General features: G+C 53.4%; 1 protein-coding gene across 1 annotated transcript in view; it reads left to right on the top strand.

Moving 5' to 3' along the window:
- LAMC3 (laminin subunit gamma 3) overlaps positions 1-21,578 on the top strand; it is a 68,265-nt gene that overhangs the window by 8,902 nt on the left and 37,785 nt on the right. The window contains exons 2-7 of the mRNA XM_069582129.1: positions 6,769-7,073; positions 11,218-11,348; positions 15,360-15,526; positions 17,664-17,852; positions 17,933-18,050; positions 19,296-19,394. Of these exons, the coding sequence (XP_069438230.1) occupies positions 6,769-7,073; positions 11,218-11,348; positions 15,360-15,526; positions 17,664-17,852; positions 17,933-18,050; positions 19,296-19,394 (1,009 nt within the window). The remainder of the gene's footprint in view (positions 1-6,768; positions 7,074-11,217; positions 11,349-15,359; positions 15,527-17,663; positions 17,853-17,932; positions 18,051-19,295; positions 19,395-21,578) is intronic.

The following is a 21,578-nucleotide window of genomic DNA, read 5'->3' as shown; positions in this document are numbered from 1 at the left end:
GCCTTTGGCAGGAACCTTTTCATCACAGAGCAGGGATTACGCTGCTTTCTTCGCCCTTCTAATTAATTCTTGTAACAGAAAGTTGCTGCCGTGCCTCTGTGATGTTCCTGCATCTTCTCTCCCCTCCTGGCCTGGCAAGGAAAGGGAAAAGCTGTGATGTTTCCTCGCGTGTGAAGTTCCTCATTTGCATGAAATCTCAGTGGCTGCCTTTTTCCGATCATGCTTCTAGCTGCCAGCTACCTTTTAAGTGGCTCCAAGCTCCCCTCCTGTGAGGTGTCTAGCTGGATGTTTACAGAGGAGTCTGGGTCGGTGGACCCAGGGCAACCTCCACGAGCATCCTTTCGTGAACGCACGTCTGGGGCAGGTCCCCACCTGGTTCCAAGGCCTGACGCCTGCTCAGAACAGAAGCCGCCGCCCCAGACACTGGCTCTGTGTGGGACACATGCTTTCTTTTAAGGGACTCGGAGTGACAGTGCCAAGCTGTGCTGTAACTTTGAAAAACATCTTAAAACAGAACATGGCAAGGCGGTTGCTTTTTAAAATTTTTTTTTAAAAATTTGTGTTTTCTCCAGTTTTTAAATTAGAACAAGCTTCATGAGAAAAAGGAACTGGGAGAATGGAGAACAATTGAAGAGGAAAGAAGAGCCCCGAGCCCTCTGCCCTGAGGACAGTCATGCTGACGCGTTCGATGTCTTTCTTTTCTGCCTCTTCTTTGGGGATTTTTAAATATCAGCTGATGATTCCCAATGTAGAATCGTTCGTCTCCTTTTTTCATTCAGTATTTTGACTTCCCCACGTAATATAAACTCATTGTCAGCTGTTCCGGTGGATTCAACTAGCCTGTGAGTTTATGCCCTACAATTTATTGAGCCCTGATGGCTCCAGTTTTCCCCTGTTATAAAAGCACTTCCTTGATGAACTGACTCGTCGACTCAGGCTCAGTGCCTTGTCTGACTTCCCAGAAGTGGGATTTCCTTTTTCTTTTTTTTAACCAAAGCCCGAGAACATGTTTATGGCTCTGTGTCGCCACACTGCATTCCCCAGGGACCAATATGTATACTCTTGCCCCAGTTTTTCTTTTATTGTGGTAAAATGCACATAACATAAAATGTATTAGCATAACCTTTTTTAAGTGCCGAGTCCACTGGTATTAAGTACTTTCGCATAGTTGTATCACCACCATCCACCCACCAAATTTTTTCATCTTCCTAAACTGAAACTTTCAGATTGGAATGAAAACTGCCCTTTTCCAGTCCTGTGGCCGCTGCTGAGTTTTCCAAATTTGCTGATGTACTGAATGCAGCACTTTCACAACATCATCTTTTAGGATTTGAAATAGCTCAACTGGAATTCTATCACTTCCACTAGCTTTGTTCGTAGTGATGCTTCCTAAGGCCCACTTGACTTCACATTCCAGGATGTCTGGCTCTAAGTGTGTGATTACACCATCGTGATTATCTGGGTCGTTAAGATCTTTTTTGTACAGTTCTTCTGTATATTCTTGCCACCTCTTCTTAATATCTTCTGCTTCTGTTAGGTCTATACCATTTCTGTCCTTTGTTGAGCCCATCTTTGCATGAAACGTTCCCTTAGTATCTCTGATTTTCTAGAAGAGATCTCGAGTCTTTCCCATTCTGTTTTCCTCTATTTCTTTGCACTGATGGCTAAGGAAGACTTTCTTATCTCTCCTTGCTATTCTTTGGAACTCTACATTCAAGTGGGTATATCTTTCCTTTGCTCCTTTGCTTTTTGCTTCTCTTCTTTTCACCGTTATTTGTAAGGCCTCCTCAGACAGCCATTTTGCTTTTATGCATTTCCTTTTCTTGGGGATGGTCTTGATTCCTGTCTCCTGTACAATATCATGAACCTCTGTCCATAGTTCATCAGGCCCTCTGTCTATCAGATCTAGTGCCTTAAATCTATTTCTCATTTCCACTGTGTAATCATAAGGGATTTGATTTAGGTCATACCTGAATGGTCTAGTGGTTTTCCCCACTTTCTTCAACTTAGTCTGAATTTGGCAATAAGGAGTTCATGATCTGAGCCACAGCCAGCTCCCAGTCTTGTTTTTGCTGGCTGTATAGAGCTTCTCCATCTTTGGCTACAAAATCAATCTGATTTTGGTGTTGACCATCTGGTAATGTCCATGTGTCAAAATTCTCTAAACTAGGCTTCAGCAATATGTGAACTGTGAGCTTCCAGATGTTCAAGCTGGTTTTAGAAAAGGCAGAGGAACCAGAGATCAAATTGCCAACATCTGCTGGATCATCGAAAAAGCAAGAGAATTCCAGAAAAACATCTATTTCTGCTTTACTGACTATGCCAAAGCCTTTGACTGTGTGGATCACAATAAACTGTGGAAAATTCTGAAATAGATGGGCATACCGGACCACCTGACCTGCCTCTTGAGAAAGCTATATGCAGGTCAGGAAGCAACAGCTAGAACTGGACATGAAACAACAGACTGGGTCCAAACAGGAAAAGGAGTACGTCAAGCTGTATATTGTCACCCTGCTTATTTAACTTCTATGCAGAGTACATCATGAGAAACTCTGGGCTGGAGGATTCACAACAAGCTGGAATCAAGATTGCTGGAATAAATATTAATAACCCAGATATGCAGATGACACCACCCTTATGGCAGACAGTGAAGAAGAAAAGAGCCTCTTGATGAAAGTGAAAGAGAAGAGTGAAAAAGTTGAACTTAAAGCTCAACATTCAGAAAACGAAGATCATGGCATCTGGTCCCATCACTTCATGGCAAATAGATGGGGAAACAATGGAAACAGTGGCTGACTTTATTTTTCAGGGCTCCCAAATCACTGCAGATGGTGATTGCAGCCATGAAATTAAAAGACACTCATTCCTTGGAAGGAAAGTTATGACCAACCTAGACAGCATATTAAAGAGCACAGACATTACTTGGTCAACAAAGGTCCATCTAGTCAAAGCTTTTTCTGGTAGTCATGTATGGATGTGAGAGCTGGACTGTGAAGAAAGCTGAACATAGAAGAATTGATGCTTTTGAAGTGTGGTGTTGGAGAAGACTCTTGAGAGTCCTTTGGACTGCAAGGAGATCCAACCAGTCCATCCTAAAGAAGATCAGTCCTGGGTGTTCATTGGAAGGACTGATGTTGAAGCTGAAACTCCAGTACTCTGGCCACCTGCTGCGAAGAGCTGACTCATTGGAAAAGACCCTGATGCTGGGAAAGATTGAGGGCAGGAGGAGAAGGGGACGACCGAGGATGAGATGGCTGGATGGCATCACCGACTCAGTGAACATGGGTTTGGGTAGACTCTGCAAGTAAGTGATGGACAGGGAGGCCTGGTGTGCTGTGGTCCATGGGGTCACAAAGAGGTGGACACGACTGAGCGACTGGACTGCACTGAACTGAAACTGTCCCCATTAAACACTCTCGCCCCCTTCACTCACCGTTCTGCTTTCTGCTTCTATAAATTCAGCTACTCTAGGGCTCCCTTCAGCAGTATATACACTGAATTCAACTACTCTAGGAACCTCATGTAAGTGGAATCACCTAGTACTTGTCCTTTGATGACTGGCTTAATTTGCTTCACATAACATCCTTGGTGCTCGTCCAGGTTGTGGCATGTGTTAGAATTTCCCTGCTTTTAAATAATATTGAATAATATTTCATTGTGGGATGAGCCATGCTTTGTTTCTTCATCATCCATCCATGCACACCTGGGTTGCTTCTACCTCCTGGCCATCGTGAATAATGCTACTGTGAGGATGTGTGTGCCCAAATATTTCCTCAAGACCCTGCATGATTCTGGGGAGTATATACTCAGTCGTGGAATTGCTGGATCATATGGTAATTTTATTTTTAATTTCTTGAGGAACCGCCAAGCTGTTTTTCATAGCAAGTGCATCATTTTACACTCCTACTAACAGTGCACAAGGCTTCCAACTTCTCCACATCCTCGCCAACGCTTGGTATTGTTATCTGCTTCTTTAAAAAATAATAATAATAATAATAGCCTTCCTAGGCCCTTCTCTGGTGGTCCACTGATTGGGACTCCATGCTCCCAATGCAGTGGGCCAGGGTTCAATTCACGGTCAGGGAACTCTATCCCGCATGCTGCAACTAAAGATCTCACGTACTGCAACTAAGAGCTGGGGCAACCAAATGAATTTTAAAGATAGAATAAAATAATAGCTATCCTAATGGATGTGAGGACCAATTTTTAAAAATATATAAGACAAATTTATGGAAACATAATTTACCATCCAGTGCACCCAACTCAAGCATACAATTCCGTGCTTATTAGTATCACTCATAGAGTTGTATACTCATCACCACAGTCCATTTTTGAACACTGTCATCACCTCCAAGGAAACCCTGTACCCATTAGCAATCATCTCCCCCTAAGTATTCTCCCACCCTCTAAACCCTGAAAACGACTAATCTACTTTCCATTTTTCTGACCGTGCCTATTTGGGACATTTAATATAGGTGAAATCATACTGTATGTGCTCCGTGGAATTAACGTCTTTGTATTTTCGACTGTGCTGGGTCTTCTTGCTGCTCGGGCTTTTCCTCTCGTTGCGGAGAGGGGCTGCCCTCTAGCCGCGGTGTCCGGCTTCTCACTGCCGTGGCTTCCGTTCTTACAGCGCACAGGCTGGAGCGGGCTTCTAGCTGCGTATTCGGGCTGAGCTGCATGCGGATCTTCCTGAACCAGGGCTGGAACCCGTGTCCTCTGCACTGGCAGGTGGATTCTTTACCACTGAGCCACCAGGGAAGCCCGGCTTCCTTTATGTATCATATTGTTTTCAAGGCTCATCTCCCTTGTAGCCTGCGTCAGCTCTTTACTCCTTTCTCTTGCCAAATAATATTCCTTTGTGTGATATACCACTTATTATTTTTTCATTTATCTGTCGACAAACGTCTGAGTTGTTTCCGGTCTTTGGATTTTATGAGTAATCCTGCTGTGAACATTCGTGTGGAGGTTTTTGTGAGGACATATGTTTTCATTTTGCTTGGGCACACGCCTGGGAGTGAGACTGAGGAGCCGCGTGGTAACTTTATTTTAACCTTTTAAGAGACCCCCAGACTCTTTTCCAAAGCAGCTGCACCATTTTAAACTTTTACCAGCTGTGTACAAGGCTTCCAGTGTTTCCACATCCTTGCTAACACTCCTTTTTGTCTTTTTATTATATCCATCTTAGGGGAGTGAAGTGGTATCTTGTAGTTTTGTTCTGGGTAGTCATGTTGAACATCTTCTCCTGTGCACATTGGCCATTTATATATCTTCCTTGGAGAAATGTCCATTTTTTCAGTTGGGCTATCTGTCCTTTTTTTTGGGGGGGGGTGGAGCCACGTGGCTTGCAGGATCTTAGTTCCCTGACCAGGGATAGAACCCGTGCCCCCTGCAGTGAAAGCACCAAGTCCTAATCACTGGACCCCCAGGGAAGTCCCCAATGATCTTTTTATTTTTGAGCTGTAAGAATTCTTTATACATTCTAGATAAGCCCCTTAACAGATACATGCTTTGCAAATAGTTTCTCCTATTCTGTGGTTGGCTTTCCATTTTCTCAGTGGTGTCAAGAAGCACAGGAGTTTTTGGTGAAGTTCAGTCCGTCTGTTTTTTCTTCTGTCACTTGTGCCTTTGGTGTCCCATCTAAGAAGGCTTTACCTCACCCAGGTCACGAAGATATACTCTTTTATTTTCTTCTAAGAGTTTTATAGATTTAGCTCTCACATAGGGCCACAATGTTTTAAACAGAAGACTGAAGTGACTTGTCCTCAGTGGGTAAGGAAGACTGTGGACAGTGATGGAGGTGGCAGCAGCAGGGCAGGCCTCCTGGGGCATCCAGAACCGGGCAGAAAGGCCAGGGGAAGAAGGTGGATGCAGGAAGGGGGCCTTGACAAGTTCTCTGCTGCTCAGGCATGCCTGACTCTGTGCAACTCTACGGACTGTAGAGTCTCAGGGCCTGAATCCATGTCTCTTAAGTCTCCTGCAGTGGCAGGTGGGTTCTTTACCACTAGCACCGCCTGGGATGCAGGTTCAATCCCTGGGTCGGGAAGATCCCTTGGAGAAGGGAATGACTACCCACTCCAATATTCTTGCCTGGAGAATCCCATAGACAGAGGAGCCTGGCGGGCTACTGTCCAGAGCATCGCAAACAGGCAGGCACAACGCACAGCTGTTAAATTGGGAGATAAGGCCATGGACCCCAGAGCTGGAGACTTCTCTTGAGAAATTTGGATTGAGGAGGAGTTTGATGGAAGCAGGGGAAGAGTGAATCCCAGGGAATTGCATTAGGATTGGGGGCGGGGGGGCTTGAAACAGGCATGTCTCCAGACTCCAGGAGTCTGAGATCACTGGGAGGGAAGGAGGTATAAAAAGGCACAGCTGGGAGGTCTGGCTTTGTTGGGGTGTAGTAAAAGAAATAACTTTCTAATGGCAGAGCAGACTTCAGGTTGTGGCACTATCCCATTGCTGGGGCAATTTGAAGCAGAAAGAGATTGGCTGAGTCGGAGGTGTTACATTGCTGATTGCTGGGCAGGGGGGCAATTGGCCTGATTAAGGGATGGCAAATGCCTGGGAATCATGCCAGCATTGTCCTCTCTGGTGTCCCTGACAGGCATCATTAACTGATCATGGCATGCCCCGCGCGGTGCTCCAGACAGCCTCTAACGATCCATCCAAGATAGTTTATGCAGCCCAGCCGTTCTGTTCTCCCTGGACCAGGATTCTGACTCTCCCTTCCCTTCTGTAAAATGGGTCCACATGTTCCCACTGCAGGGAAAGCTTACGAGATCACCTATGTGCGGCTGAAGTTCCACACGAGTCGACCTGAGAGCTTTGCCATCTACAAGCGCAGCCGGGCGGGGGGCCCCTGGGAGCCCTACCAGTACTACAGCGCCTCGTGCCAAAAGACCTATGGCCGGCCCGAGGGCCTGTTCCTGCGGCCGGGCGAGGACGAGCGTGTGGCCTTCTGCACCTCCGAGTTCAGCGACATCTCCCCGCTGAGCGGGGGCAACGTGGCCTTCTCCACCCTGGAGGGCAGGCCCAGTGCCTACAACTTTGAAGAGAGCCCGGTGTTGCAGGTTAGAGGGGAGTGGGACTGGAGGGTGGAGGGGAGAGGCTGACCCGGACACTCAGGTCCAGGGGACCAGAGGGAAGACTGAAAGGGCAGGAGGACGCAGGGAGCTCTTCGAGATCCCCTGGGTTTTAGATTCTAAACAACAGAAGCTTTTGTTGTGCCTGAATCTTTTGTGAATGGCTGATAATGAAAGAGATGGAAGAGGTTGCCCTGTGACAGCCACCAACTCAGCTAGCCCCTTTCCCCTGGGGAAACGGAGGCTCAGAGCAGGGGAAGGGACTTTCCAGGGGGGCGTGCGGGTGGGTGGAAGGGTCCTGAGTGCCCTGACTCCTAGCTGGAGCCCCTGCCAGAGCTCCCCGCTCTGGGATGGATGGCCTTGCCTGCCCCATGTGTCTCCAAGGGCTGTGACGAGGACGAAAGGGAAACGTGAAAAGCACCCGCGTTTGGACTCGTGGAGTCGTGGTTTCCGTGCTGCCAGTCGGAGCTGTCCAACAGGACTTCCTGCAGTGACAGAAGAAAATGACCCCAAGCTGCGCGGTGCGGTGGGGGTTGCCACGAACCACGTGTGTCTGTAAGAACACGTGAGGTGTGACTAGCACGACTGAGGGACTAAATTTTCAACTGTATTTTAGTTTAATGAATTTTAATTACTAGCCCCATGGGGCTGGCTGCTGCCACCTTGGATAGTCAACAAGGTCGCCAGCAGAGTGAGTGGCCTTTAAGAGATGCTTATTCACCCTTTGAAGGTGAGATCGTAGAAGCTCATTGATCTCATCTCCATGGAAGAGCGCTGTGGCTGTGGGTGCGCACCAGGTCCCCGTATCTTGCCCATCTGAGTCCATTCATGGGGCAATCAATCCACCTGCATCTGTGCCATCTTGGCAGCGTGCCAAAAGACCTACGGCCGGCCCGGGGGGGTCCCCTGTCTTGTTGCCCCATATGTCCTGGATGTTATCCCTGATGAGAAACAGCCTTTGCAGAAATGAGCCCCTTGCAGCCCCCCAGGAAGAAACCAAGGTCAGAGAAAGAAACCAAGGTCAGAGACAAAGAAAGACAAAGTCACGCTCCCCTTCTTTCCCCTCTGGGAGCCCCCAGGGTGGTGCTTCCTCCAAGGATGAGGAGCATGTGGGGTGGGGGTACCCAAGGATGTAATCAATTATGGTGTTGGAGAAGATTCTCGAGGGTCCCTTGGACTGCAAGGAGATCCAACCAGTCCGTCCTAAAGGAAATCAGTCCTGAATATTCACTGGAAGGACTGATGCTGAAGCTGAAGCTCCAATACTTTGGCCACCTGATGTGAAGAGCCAACTCATTGGGGAAGACCCTGATGCTGGGAAAGATTGAAGGCAAGAGAAGAAGGGGGTAATAGAGGAGGAGACGGTTCGATGGTTTCACCAACTCAGTGAGCATCAGTTAGGGCAAATTCCTGGAGATAGTGAAGGACAGGAAACTCTGCTGTGCTGCAGTCCAGGGGCCGCAAGGAGTCAGACGCAACTGAGCGACCGAACAACAACAACGAGGGATGTGTTCGTGTGACTGCTGCGTCTTGGATCCCCCCATTCCCCATGGAGGGGCCACAGGCCTGGGGTAGAAGGCTGACCCTCTGCAGGGTGCTGCCTGGGGCAGAACCACTGCTGCCTGGAGCCGAAGCTCCCGCCTCCTGCTACTTACTATTGCATTCTGGCCCCCGGGTGTGTCCAAAATCAACGCGAGAGCCCACTTGCAGTTTTAACTGGGCCATTGCGGAAGTTGCAGAAACCCATTGCGTGGGTCCCCAGTTTGCCCAGAAGCGACCTTCAGGGAGTGACCTGTACAGTTTGGGCTAAGGGAGCAAATTCCCCTTCCCTCTCCCAGCTCCCTTCCCGGTGTCTCAGGGAGAGCCTGATGCTGTTCCCACGGTCATTGTCTTCACAGACTGATGAGCAGGTCATAGGCTGCAGGGCAGATGCAGGAACCCAGAGGAGGGCCCCTGCAGACCGAGACCTTGGCGGGTCATTGCCCTCTGGACTCCACTGATATGATGAGGGCATTGCGGTTAGATGCAGGAAGGCAGGCTACCTAGTGGCTAAAGCTGGGACCCTGGGGGTCAAACACGAACCCCAGCTCCTCATGCACCAGCCCTGCAGCTCGGAAGCACAGCACTTACCTTCTCTGAGCCTCAGTCTTTCGGGTCATGTTGTTGTTCAGTTGCTAAGTCGTGTCTGACTCTTTGCGACCCCATGGACTGCAGCACACCAGGCTTCCCTGTCCTTCACTATCTCACTCTCTCCCAGAGTTTGCTCAAACTCATGTCCATTGAGTCGGTGATGCCATCCAATCATCTTATCCTCTGCCGCTCACTTCTCCTCCTGCCTTCAATCTTTCCCAGCTTCAGGGTCTTTTCCTATGAGTCAACACTTTGCATCAGGTGCTTCAGCCTACTCGTCTGTAAAACATGGCTGAGAATAAACCCTCCCCATGGGGTTATTGTGAGGACCTAAGTCATAACTACCAGAGAAGGCAATGGCACCCCACTCCTGTACTCTTGCCTAGAAAATCCCGTGGACAGAGGAGCCTGGTGGGCTGCAGTCCGTGGGGTCTCTGAGAGTCAGACACGACTGAGCGACTTCACTTTCACTTTTCACTTTCATGCATTGGAGTAGGAAATGGCACCCCACTTCAGTGTTCTTGCCTGGAGAATCCCAGGGACGGAGGAGCCTGGTGGGCTGCCGTCTATGGGGTCGCACAGAGTCGGCCACGACTGAAGCGACTTAGCAGCAGCAGCAGCAAGTCATAACCACACAGTAAGTGCCAGCGGTTGCACCTTCCAGCTTAGGCAGCAGTGATTTGAGTTCTCCACGGGCACTGTCTCCAGACAAAGAAGACTCTTAGTGCCTCAGCTGTGCTCTGCTGGGTTCCCACCCAGGCCTTGCCCCTTGCTTCTCAGCTGCCCCAGGGACTGGCGAGCAACATCAGCAATATCTGGGCTCGTGTGGAAATACAGAGTCTCAGGCCCCACCTCTGATCAGAAGCTGCTTTTTAACCCGATCCCTGAATGCACACTGACATTTGGGAAGTGATTCAGAGAGTGACACCCCCGGGGGAGCTGACAAACTCCTCCGAGCGCTGAGGTCCCTTCTGAAGTTTTCTTAACTCCTCCCTGGCTGAAGCATCCTCAGGCAGAGGTCCTGGGCCCCAGGTCACGGGCTTGAAAGTTGCTGAGCCTGAGGGGGACCGGGGAGGCCTGCTGGCCTGAGTCATGCTGGGGTGAGAAGTCAAGACTCTGCCAGGAGTTCATTTCCTGGCCTGATGGGCCTGATTGCTAAACCAGGGGCTCCTGGGCTGAATTAAAAAGGTGATTAACATTCAGCTGGAGCCACCTCTGATTGTGACACCAGGCCGATGAAAATGTCAGCCCTCACGTGGGCTCTCCCCCAAGTCCCCGCCAGCTCTTCCAGGGGGAAGCCTCTCCTCCTGCCATCAGCAAGTATTTACCGCGTTGTCTGCTCCGGGCCAGGCAGAGCCCGGGGCTGGGGATGCCGCGAGGACCCCGAGTCCCTGTTCTCATGGGGCTGTGTTCTGGTGAGACGTGTCACCTGGGGCAAGGGCCTTGTCTGTGGGAGGCAGCTCCTTAGCCCGTGAGAAGCCTGTAAACCCAGGGCTCTGGGACGCGCCCTCCCTCGGCTAACCTCTAGCGTGGCAGTGTAATTCTACTGGGAGGAGTTGGGGACCCGCGTGACACGGTTTTAAAAGGGCTGCTCCAGCCCTTCACCCAGTACCTCGGCCACTTGGCGGACTCCATGCCCCGCCGCTGCCACTGGCTTTTCCTCCTCCATCACCCTCCTGGGACAGACGTTATCCCTTGTCCCACTTCACAGATGGGAAGGATGTGGAGGTTCTGAGACACTGAGCTGCTTCCCTGAAGCTGCAGAGTCAGGACGGGGCTGGGCACCCAGGTTGACATGGCCCCAAAGCACAGGCTTCTTATTTCTGCCGTGTTCTCAGGGTTTGTCTGGGCTGGGCCTGTCCCTGCGTGTCAGGAGACCCCACCACCGCTGCCACCACCACCCCCAGGCCACAGGCTGGACCTCCCAGCAGAGCAGGGTGGGAGCACAGCCTGGAAGCACACACTGCTGATGGTGCCCCTTCCCCTCCGTCTTGTCCCCCAGGAGTGGGTCACCAGCACGGAGCTCCTCGTCTCCCTGGACCGGCTCAACACGTTTGGGGATGACATCTTCAAGGACCCCAAAGTGCTACAGTCCTACTACTACGCCGTGTCGGACTTCTCGGTGGGCGGCAGGTAGGTGGCAGGCAGGGCAGCAGTGGGGACAAGGGTGGCTACCGTGGAGGGTGGAAAAAGTGGAAAGGGGAAGTGTGAGTCGGTCAGTCACATCCAGCTCTTTGCGACCCCATGGACTGTAGCCTGCCAGGCTCCTCTGACCGTGGACTTCTCCAGGCAGGGATACTGGAGTGGGGAACCATTCCCTTCTCCAGGGGATCTGCCCCAGCCAGGGATCCAACCCAGATCTCCTGCATTGGCAGGCGGGTTCTTTACCATCTGAGCCACCGTGGACGGTAAAGAAGCCATTTCTGGTGCTCTGAGTGATGGGGGGTTTGGGGAAAAGCCAGAGCCTGGTCCCCTGGGTCCAGGATTCAAGACCTTCATGACCTGGCTGCATCCCGCCTCCCGCACCCCTTCCACTGCTCTTCCCACATGAGCCATGTTTCTGCACCACCTGTGGGACATGCCAGCCCTTTGCACCTGCAGTTCCTTCTGCCTGGCAGCCCCTCCCCCTCCCTTTCCTTCCTTTTTTTGGGCATCAGACAGGTGTGCTCATCCATTCATGCCACACGTGCCCGTGTGCAGCAGTGTTCCACGCTCCCATCTAACACACAGAGCCTGTTACATTTTTCGCCCACCCACCATTCCATGGGACATGTGCTCCAAGTGAGACTGGTTTACAGTGGCCTCGAGCAGGCCCGGGACCCCAGACTTTCAGCTTCACTTCTTTAAGCAGCACTCACAAGCTTATAACCGATGGAGCCAATCAACCTCATTTGTCCCCAAATCTTGTAAACTTGGGTACAGTAGGGCTTCCCAGGGACATTCGCATTGTTGAAAAAGGCTTTGAGGCATCTCTGCATAGGAGGAATGGTTCAGGCTGCTCCAAAGCCCCTCGGCCCATGACCTGGAAAGGTCGCTGTGGGAGGAGCCACCGTGCTTCCGTGCTTCTCCTGGGGATCGCCAGGCCCTACTGTCGGGACGCCTGGTCCTGGCCCACATACTCCTCAAGCTTCAGTCACTGCATGTTGTCGTTTGTCTGCTTAAGCATCTCGTCTCTCCAAGAAGCAAGGATCATCGACATCTCAGGCCTGCCTTACATGTAGGCACCCGGTACTGGGCCCTCCAGGCACATGTGACATCTTTAATCTAAATGCTTATCGGGCTTCTTGGAATGGAGAAAACAGACAGATGTGTTCTGGCCCCAGGCAGACAGTCACCAGATTAGACCCCAGTAACCACAAACTAATTAGAACCCAGTACCCGTGAACTGTGGTGTTGGGAAAGACTCTTGAGAGTCCCTTGGACTGCAAGGAGATCCAACCAATCCATCCTAAAGGAGATCAGTCCTGAATATTCACTGCAAGGACTGATGTTGAAACTCCGATACTTTGGCCACCTGATCTGAAGAACTAACTCATTTGAAAAGACCCTGATGCTGGGAAAGATTGAAGGCAGGAGGAGAAGGGGATGACAGAGGATGAGATGGTTGGATGGCATCACTGACTCAATGGACAAGACTTTGAGTAAACTCCGGGAGTTGGTGATGGACAGGGAGGCCTGGCGTGCTGCCATCCACGGGATCGCAAAGAGTTGGACACAATTGAACTGTACTGAACCACACCCCAGAGTAACAGGGATGGGAGACCAGGGCAAGGTGTGCCATTGGTCAGGGGGACCACCCTGCAGATGGGGACCCCACAGGAGGTCAGGGAGCCCCGATGAGGCTGGAGGAGGTGAGGGGCAGGCATCCCAGTGAAAGAACTAGTGTGCGAGACCCAGGCTTGAGGAACGAGGTGACAACCCTGTGGCTGGAACGGGGGACAGAGATGGCTGGAAGCTTGTCTGGACCGTGGACCAAGTTTGTGCAGTCAGTGGGAAGCTGCTGAAGGATTTGGCCAGGTAACAAGAGGGTTGGATTTCTAAAACACCCCAGCCCCTGACAGCATAAGCAGGGAGACGAGAGGAGAGAGAAGTTGGTTGTGGAACTTCCCAGATGGTCCAGTGGCTAAGACTCTGTGCTCCCAATGCAGGGGGCTCAGGTTCTATCCCTGGTGAGGGAACTGGATCCCACATGCCTCAACTAAGAGTTCATATGCCGCAGCAAAAATCCCACATGCTGCAACCAACACCAGGCATAGCCAAATAAATAAATATAAATATTTTAAAGAAGAAGCTGGTTAGGCAGAGAGGATGGGAGAGGTGTGGGTCTGAAAGCTAGTTAGGATGGGAAGTCAGCTCGACATGGGAGTGGTGGCCCAGGAGGGTAGGGAGCAGGGGCTTCCAGAAATCAGAGGTGCTTGGACGGGGTGCAGAGAGATGGGTATCCACGAAGGGAGCATGGGTCCACTGTCCGCACTTGGGGCGTCTGCACCCCTCTGAGGCAGAGGCTCGGGAGTGAAGGAGAAATGGCGGAGTGTCTGTGAGGACCTCTCTGCCCCTTCTCCCCCGACCCCGACTCCACACTTGACTCAAGTGAAACCACCCAGGGGCAGGGCCCCTCCGAGGATGGTGGATGTCAGTGAGCTGCAGCGCCTGCTGTCAGGGGGCTTTGGGACAGAGAACATCTGGGTCCCAGCTGCCAGAGCCGGACCACCCTCAGGCCAGCAGCTGGCTGGGGACAGTGGCCCGGCAGCCTGTGTCCCTCAGTGGCCCACAGGAACTGCACTCCTTCCCTTGAGGTCGGAGGGCTTCACGGAGGAGGCAGTGTTTGCAGTATCCCATTGGGCCGAGAGCAGTCCCTTATCCTGAGATGGGTGACCGCTGTCTCCCGAGACTGCCTGGTGCCCGCCTCACCTGCCAGAAGTGCTGGGCATTACCTGCCTACCCTGAGCTCCCGGAGAGGAGCCAGTGCCCCACCAGCAGTGGTTGGAGAGTCTTCAGCACCCACTTAGGATGGAGCATGAAACGCAGCTTATGGGGAGACACCAAGTGGGCACAGAGGAGTGTCCAGGAGCTGGGGGTCGGTGTGGACTAGGAGAGAATGGGCTTCAGATTCTAGCTCTGCTGCATGGCATCCGTCACGCCATGACCTGAGCCTCAGTTTCCTTTCCTGTGAAATGGGGATAGTTACAGTCCTTCCACCGTGGTGGTGAGACTCCAGACAGATGACGTGAGCTGACTGCTCAGCTGGGGGCTGAGACAGAGAAGTCTGGGAGCCGGGAGCCATGGCCATCGTCTGAGCGGCCCAGTCTGGCCACTTGGGGTCGGGGTGACGGTCCCACAGGGTCAGGTTCAGCGGAGCAGGCTGTGTGATCCTCCGGGCACCTTTGTTCCTGCCTGATTCCACCTGTGTGACCCTGGGGGAGGGTGGGCGGGGCAGGCCCAGGACTGCCCTCAAAGGCACAGCCTCACTGGAGCCTTGAGATGAGTTGGGGGCTGTCCTATGTGTGGGGCAGTCTCCTTCCCATCCCTGTAGATGCAAAGGAGCGGGCATGGGGTGGCCTCCCTGGCTGCCCCCACCTCCACCCACTGCCCTGAGAGCTGGCCCACCCTCTCCCTACCCAGGAAACCGAGATGACTTCTTCCCCTGGGTATAGGGTCTTCTTCCCCTGGGTATAGGGTCTTCTTCCCCTGGGTATAGCACCCTGAATGTAGGGTCATAGTGGGCTTGTGAAGTCATGATGGGTTTATACATGTGCGGGGCTCAGAACAGCCCGCTGTGTTCCTGTTGCCCTGAGCCCAGAGTAGGTGTGGAAGAAAGCTCGAGCGGTAAAAAACCCACCTGCCAAGGAGACACAAGAGATGAGGATTCGATCCCTGGGTGGGGAAGATCCCCTGGAGGAGGGCATGGCAACCCACTCCAGTATTCTTGCCTGGAGAATCCCATGGACAGAGGAGCCTGGTGGGCTACAGTCCACGGGGTCACAAAGAGTCGGACACGACTGAAGCGACTTGGCATGCAAAGCTTCACAGCTGAGCGGTAGAGTCAGGGGCTCCCCTGAAGGCCGGGGCTACCTGCTGATTAACCCTTCCTGTGCTGGCGCCTCCCCCAGTTGCAGACACCCTGCCCCCATGTTCTTTCCCCAGGTGCAAGTGCAACGGGCATGCCAGCGAGTGTGGCCCGGATGAGGAGGGCCGGCTGGCCTGCCGGTGCCAGCACAGCACCACGGGCACGGACTGTGAGCGCTGCCTGCCCTTCTTCCAGGACCGCCCGTGGGCGCGGGGCACGGCCGAGGCCGCCAACGAGTGTCTACGTGAGTGTCCCAGGACTTTGGAGGCCAGAGGCGGGGAGGGGGGTTGCAGGCTTGGGAAACCAAGCCCCCAGCCCTGCTTCTGGGTGGGCTGGCAGTAGCTTGGGGCTGTCACCCCCACGTAGGGACCCGGAGGAGCTGAGGGAGAGCTGGACGGGGCGTTTGGTCCTCAGCCCTTGCCCCCACACACAGAGCCCCAGACCCAGTCTCCCCAGTTGAGGCGTGCGTGGCGGGAGGGCTGGAAAGGACACCCAACTTGTTCCTTTGTTTTCACGGCTCCAACCGCAGCTGCTAATCAAAGCCAGGCCACCCCGGGCCCTGGGAAGGTGCTGACCTGCCCACCCATCCTCTCCCGCAGGCCCCCAGGCAGCCCTGGGATGCCCGGCCCGTGTGATGTGGCCAGGGCTGCCTAACCTCAGAGAGGCACACTGCAGAGGCTGGTGGCGCTTTACCTTCCCCCGCTGGGGGCTCTTCCCCGCCTGGCGTGCCCCTTTCAGCCTCGCTGTGTCCCCAAGCCCTGCCTGCCTCCCTTTCCCCCGACAGTCATCGGACTTGCTAAGCCCTCGCAAGTGTAGCTGGCCATTGCTGGGCGCCAGACCCCGCCTGGTTCCATGCTGGTGGGAGGCACGTCTTCCCACGCACACGCTCCTGACGGCTCAGCCTCTGGACCCACTGTACTCTTGGGCCTGGGCTGCTGACACAGAGACCCAGGGGGGAGGGAGGGGACGGTCTGTTCCACGGAACAGGATGCTGTCTGCAGGAGCCTCCCAGGGCCACTGTGGCCCTAATGAGTTCCTTCTGCCCTCACTGGCCTGCCTCCACCAGGAAGTCCTCCTGGAGCCAAGGAAGCTGGCTGGCTCACCATTCCCAGCCTGGGGCTGACTCCGTGGTGGGGACACCAAAGGTTGTGTCTTCACCCCTGAGGTCACATCTCTGTCCTCCCAGCCTGAAAGCTGGGCTGTATACCTGACCCCTCTCACCCACCAAGTCCAGGCAGCCCTGAGCCCCGATTTTGATCACATTCATGCCCCTCCAACCCGGCTAACTGTGTCCTTCTGCACAGCCAACACATGGTCCAGCCAGTCACCCCTCCTCTGAGCGTCTAAGACCCCACCTCCCTGCCCTCTCTACCCCCTCACCCCATCCCCTGCCTGCACCACTTTCAAATGCAAATACAGTTGCAGTCACCCACATTCTTGCTCCAAGGTGAAGTCCACTGACCCTGACTGCCCAGCCTCCCTTGATCAAGCCCTGGCTGACCTCCTGACCTCATAGCTGCCCCTGCACCCCTCTCCCTCCCGTCACACTGCACACCACACCCTCCCATCGCATGACATGCCACCTCCCACCCCGACCCTGGGCGAAGCCTGCTCCTCTGGCTGTGTCACAAAGGGCCTCTTGCCTCCGCCTGGGACTTTCCTTCCCTTCCTCCTCCTTTGCCCTCCCACTTCCCTCCTGCTCACCCTTCAGTCCCTTTAGCTGTGACTTCCTCCAGGAAGGCTGGCGCCTCCCTGCTTCTCCCGTCACAGCCCCTCCCCTGCAGGATGTTCACCTGCTTGCTGCATCTGTCCTTCGTCAAACAGTGGGACCATGTGTGCAGGAACTGAGCTCCTACTGTTCACGGGTCCACCCCACGCTGGGCTCAATATGGGAGCCAAGACGGAGCTGATCCTTGATACATACTGCTTCTTGAAAAAATGTATTAATGAGTGAATGAAAGGTGACTTGTATTTTTCATGCCTCTGGGTGACCTCATGGTCACTGGGGGTCAGATTCACACACCATCACGGCTTGGAGGGTCCACAGGGGGAGCCAGGCTGCTGCTTTGGAAGGTAACAAGTCTGTGACCCATGACCAGGTGACTGTAGGCCTGGCTTGCCTGGGAGGGTCCTGTGTTGGGTGTGTTTTATTAACAGTGCCTCTCTTCTTCTTGAGAGTGTCCTATTTTGGAAGATCAACCACCTGGTCTCCAGATTGTTGATCAAGCCGGGCCTGAACTCCATCCTTGGCCTTCCTCCTTCATCCTGGACCTTCCTCCAGCTGCCTGCTCACTCACCGAGGAGGCTGATCGGCACCTGCTCCCCTCCTACCACGTGCCTCAGCCTTACACTCACACCCTCCCCCTGCCTCCTGCCCACAGCTTGCAACTGCAGCGGCCACTCTGAGCAGTGCACCTTTGACCGGGAGCTCTTCCGCAGCTCAGGCCACGGTGGGCGCTGCCTGCGCTGCCGTGCCCACACAGCTGGGCCGCACTGCGAGCGCTGCCAGGAGAACTTCTATCGCTGGAACCCGCGGATGCCCTGCCAGCCCTGCGACTGCCACCCAGCAGGTGAGTGAGCCGCCCCGCCCCGCCCCCACAACCTCACCCACCGCCGCGGGCCCCTGCTGCCCTGTGCCCTTCCTCCCCAGGCTCCCTGCGCCTCCAGTGCGATGACTTGGGCACCTGTGTCTGCAAGCCCACGGTGACGGGCTGGAAGTGTGACCGCTGCCTGCCTGGGTTCCACTCGCTCAGCGAGGGCGGCTGCAGGTGAGGGTGGCGGGGGCGGTGGGTAGAGATGGTCCGCAAGGGCACGTGGCAGTGGACTTGGGCTGAGTGGCGGGAAGCAAGCGGGGAGCTCCTGAGCCCCTCAGAAAGCAGAGTCGGTGGGCATTTGGATAGATGGGTAGAAGGTGGTACCAGGGAGCAGAAGAGGAAGCAGAGTTGAAGGCTGACCCCTGAGGTTCTGCTTTGGGCATCTTGGCAAAGGGAAGCCATTCTTAGCAAGGGGGACACAACTCAGGAAGACGCTGAGTCTGCAGTGCTCGGGATGGGGAGAGGCACCAACGGGGAGAGAGACAGGCCGGGGCTGCTGGGGTCTGGACCGCAGAAGGGGGATCTACATATCTGCTCTCACCTGGTTGAGAAAATACACAGCGACCAAGAAAATGAAGCCGTTATAAATCAGAAGCACTTTTAAATGAATTTGGCTTTGGTTAATTTCAGCAGTCTTCTTGGATATTTGAAAGGCAGTGGAAATGGCATGGGGAAGGTAAGGGAGGCTCTCGCTCACAGAATACCCAGTGGTTCCAGCATCACACTTGCCATTGGGTGGGGACCGGGATGCTTCTCCAGTGTCTCTCCGGCCTCTGGACCTTTGCACATGCCACTTCTCTGACCCCGGAGCACTCTCCCTCACTCAACACCCACTGCCACCTCCCCCTGGCCTGTGTCTGAACAAAGTCCTACTCGTCCTTTAGTTGTCAACCAAGGTACAATCCCCCCACTTCATCCCCACCCCAGGCATCTCGTTGGTGCTGCCGTGGACTCGGGTATGTTCTCTCTCCTGTAGCTTGTATCAAAGTCCAGCACCCACCTGTTTGCCTGTCCATCCTCACTGGACTCTAGGCTCTGTGAGGACAGGAACCATGTCTTGTCAGATGGATGGGCAGACAGATGGGTGGATGAGAGAACAGGTGCATGGGTGGGTGATGGATAGAAGGGTGAATACGTGGATCAGTGGATGGAAGGATGCACAGATGGAGGAGTGAGTAGATGAATGGATAGGCAGATGGACAGGCGGGTGGGAGGGGGCAGATGGTTAGCTATTCAGGTGAGTGACTAGGTCACTTCCTTTGCTCAGCGGAAACCAGGGGACAGGCTCTTGGGTCAGCCTGCCTCCTGTTCCTCTCGTGCATCAGGAAGGATAGAGAGAGTCCTTCCCATGAGGATGGGCTGTTCCCACTCTGGAGCTCTCTCGTTGGACAACCTCCTCTTGTCCTGTCTCTTTGGCAGACCCTGTACCTGCAATCCTGCGGGCAGCCTGGGCACCTGTGATCCCCGCAGTGGGCGCTGCCCCTGCAAAGAGAACGTGGAAGGCAACCTGTGTGACAGGTGGGTGAACCGATCCAACAATGAGTCTGCTGGCAGAGACATTGGTGGTGGTGGGAGGAGCACATAGCATGTTCCTCCCAGACTTGGGCAACCCCACCACCTGGCTCTCTTCTTAGAGCACAGCGAATCTGATACCCAGGAAGTCATCCAAAGACTTTATGACACTGCTTATACTGTGATACACCACCACTGATAGTTCATAAGCTGTGAAAATACATCTTCTTGAAAAGAAAGAGCTAGAAAGGATAGGCGAGATCATCTAATCCAGGGATAGCAACCACATCTTACTGGTACCACAATCCTCCCATCTCTGGCCCAGGGCAGACATCACTAATGGAGCACTACCACCACCCTCCCATCTCCCACCCAGGGCAGACATCACTAATGGAGGGCCATCACAACCCTCCCATCCCACACCTAGGGCAGACATCACTAATGGAGCACTACCACAACCCTCCCATCTCCCACCCAGAGCAGACATCACTAATGGAGCACTACCACAATCCTCCCATCTCCAGCCCAGGGCAGACATCACTAATGGAGCACTACTACAACCCTCCCATCTCCCACCCAGCACAGACATCACTAATGGAGCACTACCACAATCCTCCCATCTCCAGCTCAGGGCAGACATCACTAATGGAGCACTACCACAACCCTCCCATCTCCCACCCAGCACAGACATCACTAATGGAGCACTACTATAAGCCCCCCATCTCACACCCAGGGCAGACATCACTAATGGAGCACAGCAATCTTTACTGCGAGCTCTGCTGTTACCTTAGAATCCTTCTCCATGCCCTGCTCCAAGAAGCTCCAACCAACTGAGCTGAGACTCAAGCTTGTTTGCCATCTTTGCCATCCTGTCGTGGTACAAATGGAGGCCCTAAAGCTCAATGAGGCAGAAGGGCTTTTCCCTAAGCTTCCTGCTCAGGCGTTCCGGGGCCTCCTAGCCCCAGCAGTGGGCTGGCAGACAGATGTGGGTTTCTGTTCTTGGGCATCTTCATCTCCTCTTCCTGGCTTCGTCTCTGACCTCTGAAGCCTTTACAGCCAGCGTGGGGCGTGCCAGGGCCTCTTTGATCCTCTGGCCACGGAGTATGTGGGGGGACCTGGCCCAGCAGTACATTGTGGACTCCACTATTGCCAGATCATGTTCCTCTACTGGGTCAGGAAGACGCCCAGCCTTGACTCTCATCTTGGGCAGCCCCAGGCCTCTTCCTCACCTTGTCTGTGTGTGGCTTGTGGGTCCTGGAGTGGGAGGTGGACACCCTCCTGGGTCTTCCTCCCACAAAACCTCTCAAGTTGAAGAGACAGAGTGAAGTTGGGGGGCTAGATCCCACTAACTCTATTCTGCTGCCTCTACCTTGAGGAGGTTCGCCTCTCAGCCTCTCTTTACCCATCTGTGAAGTGGGAGGACTGGGTGACAGGTTTGTTGGAGCAGCCCAGCATTGAGGTAAAGATTCTCAGGAATCAGATTCCTCCACCTGGGTTGGTCTGAATGGAGTTTCTGGGCAACCCCCCAACATCGTGCAAACCAGGAATCTGTATTTGTAAAAGGCATCTGCAGGGCTCATTGGGAAAATGGCTGATTCTGAGGCTGGGGTTGAGAAAATGCAAGATGAGCCTGAAGCATTTTGTAGAAAGCAGAGAAGTGCTGAAAAACAGAACCAGACAGAGACAAACCCCCAAAGACCCAAACCAGGACGGGGGCCTGTGTCAAAAGGACATGAACACCAACCTGAAAGAGTTCCCAAAGCTGGAACAAAATAAATAATAACAATATTGGATTATAACCCAAGAATAAAACAAATATCCATAAGTCCACACTGACATAAACAGATGCCTGAGTAAATAAATACACGGGGACAAATCCTCCTTGCAGAAGAATTCCACAGAAGATTTAGAAATGGAGAAGGAATGAGGGGAATACAGAATCACAGTTAGAATATCAGAGCAACAGTCACTGTAGGCCGGAGCTGCTGAGAAACGCTGAGATTCGTGGGCAGAACTTGAAGGAGAAACAGGACATTTGCATAGCCCTCAAACATCTCCCTCAAAAAATTTACCAATGACTGGGACTTCCCTGAAGATCCAGTGGTTAAGACTTCGAGTTTCCACAATACGGGGCATGGATTGGATCCCTAGTTGGAGAACTAAGATCCCTCGTACCCTGTGCCCCCCAAC

This window comes from Ovis canadensis, chromosome 3 (genome assembly GCF_042477335.2).
Source record: "Ovis canadensis isolate MfBH-ARS-UI-01 breed Bighorn chromosome 3, ARS-UI_OviCan_v2, whole genome shotgun sequence".
Lineage (NCBI taxonomy): Eukaryota > Metazoa > Chordata > Mammalia > Artiodactyla > Bovidae > Ovis > Ovis canadensis.
This window is presented reverse-complemented; position numbering and strand designations above follow the sequence as displayed.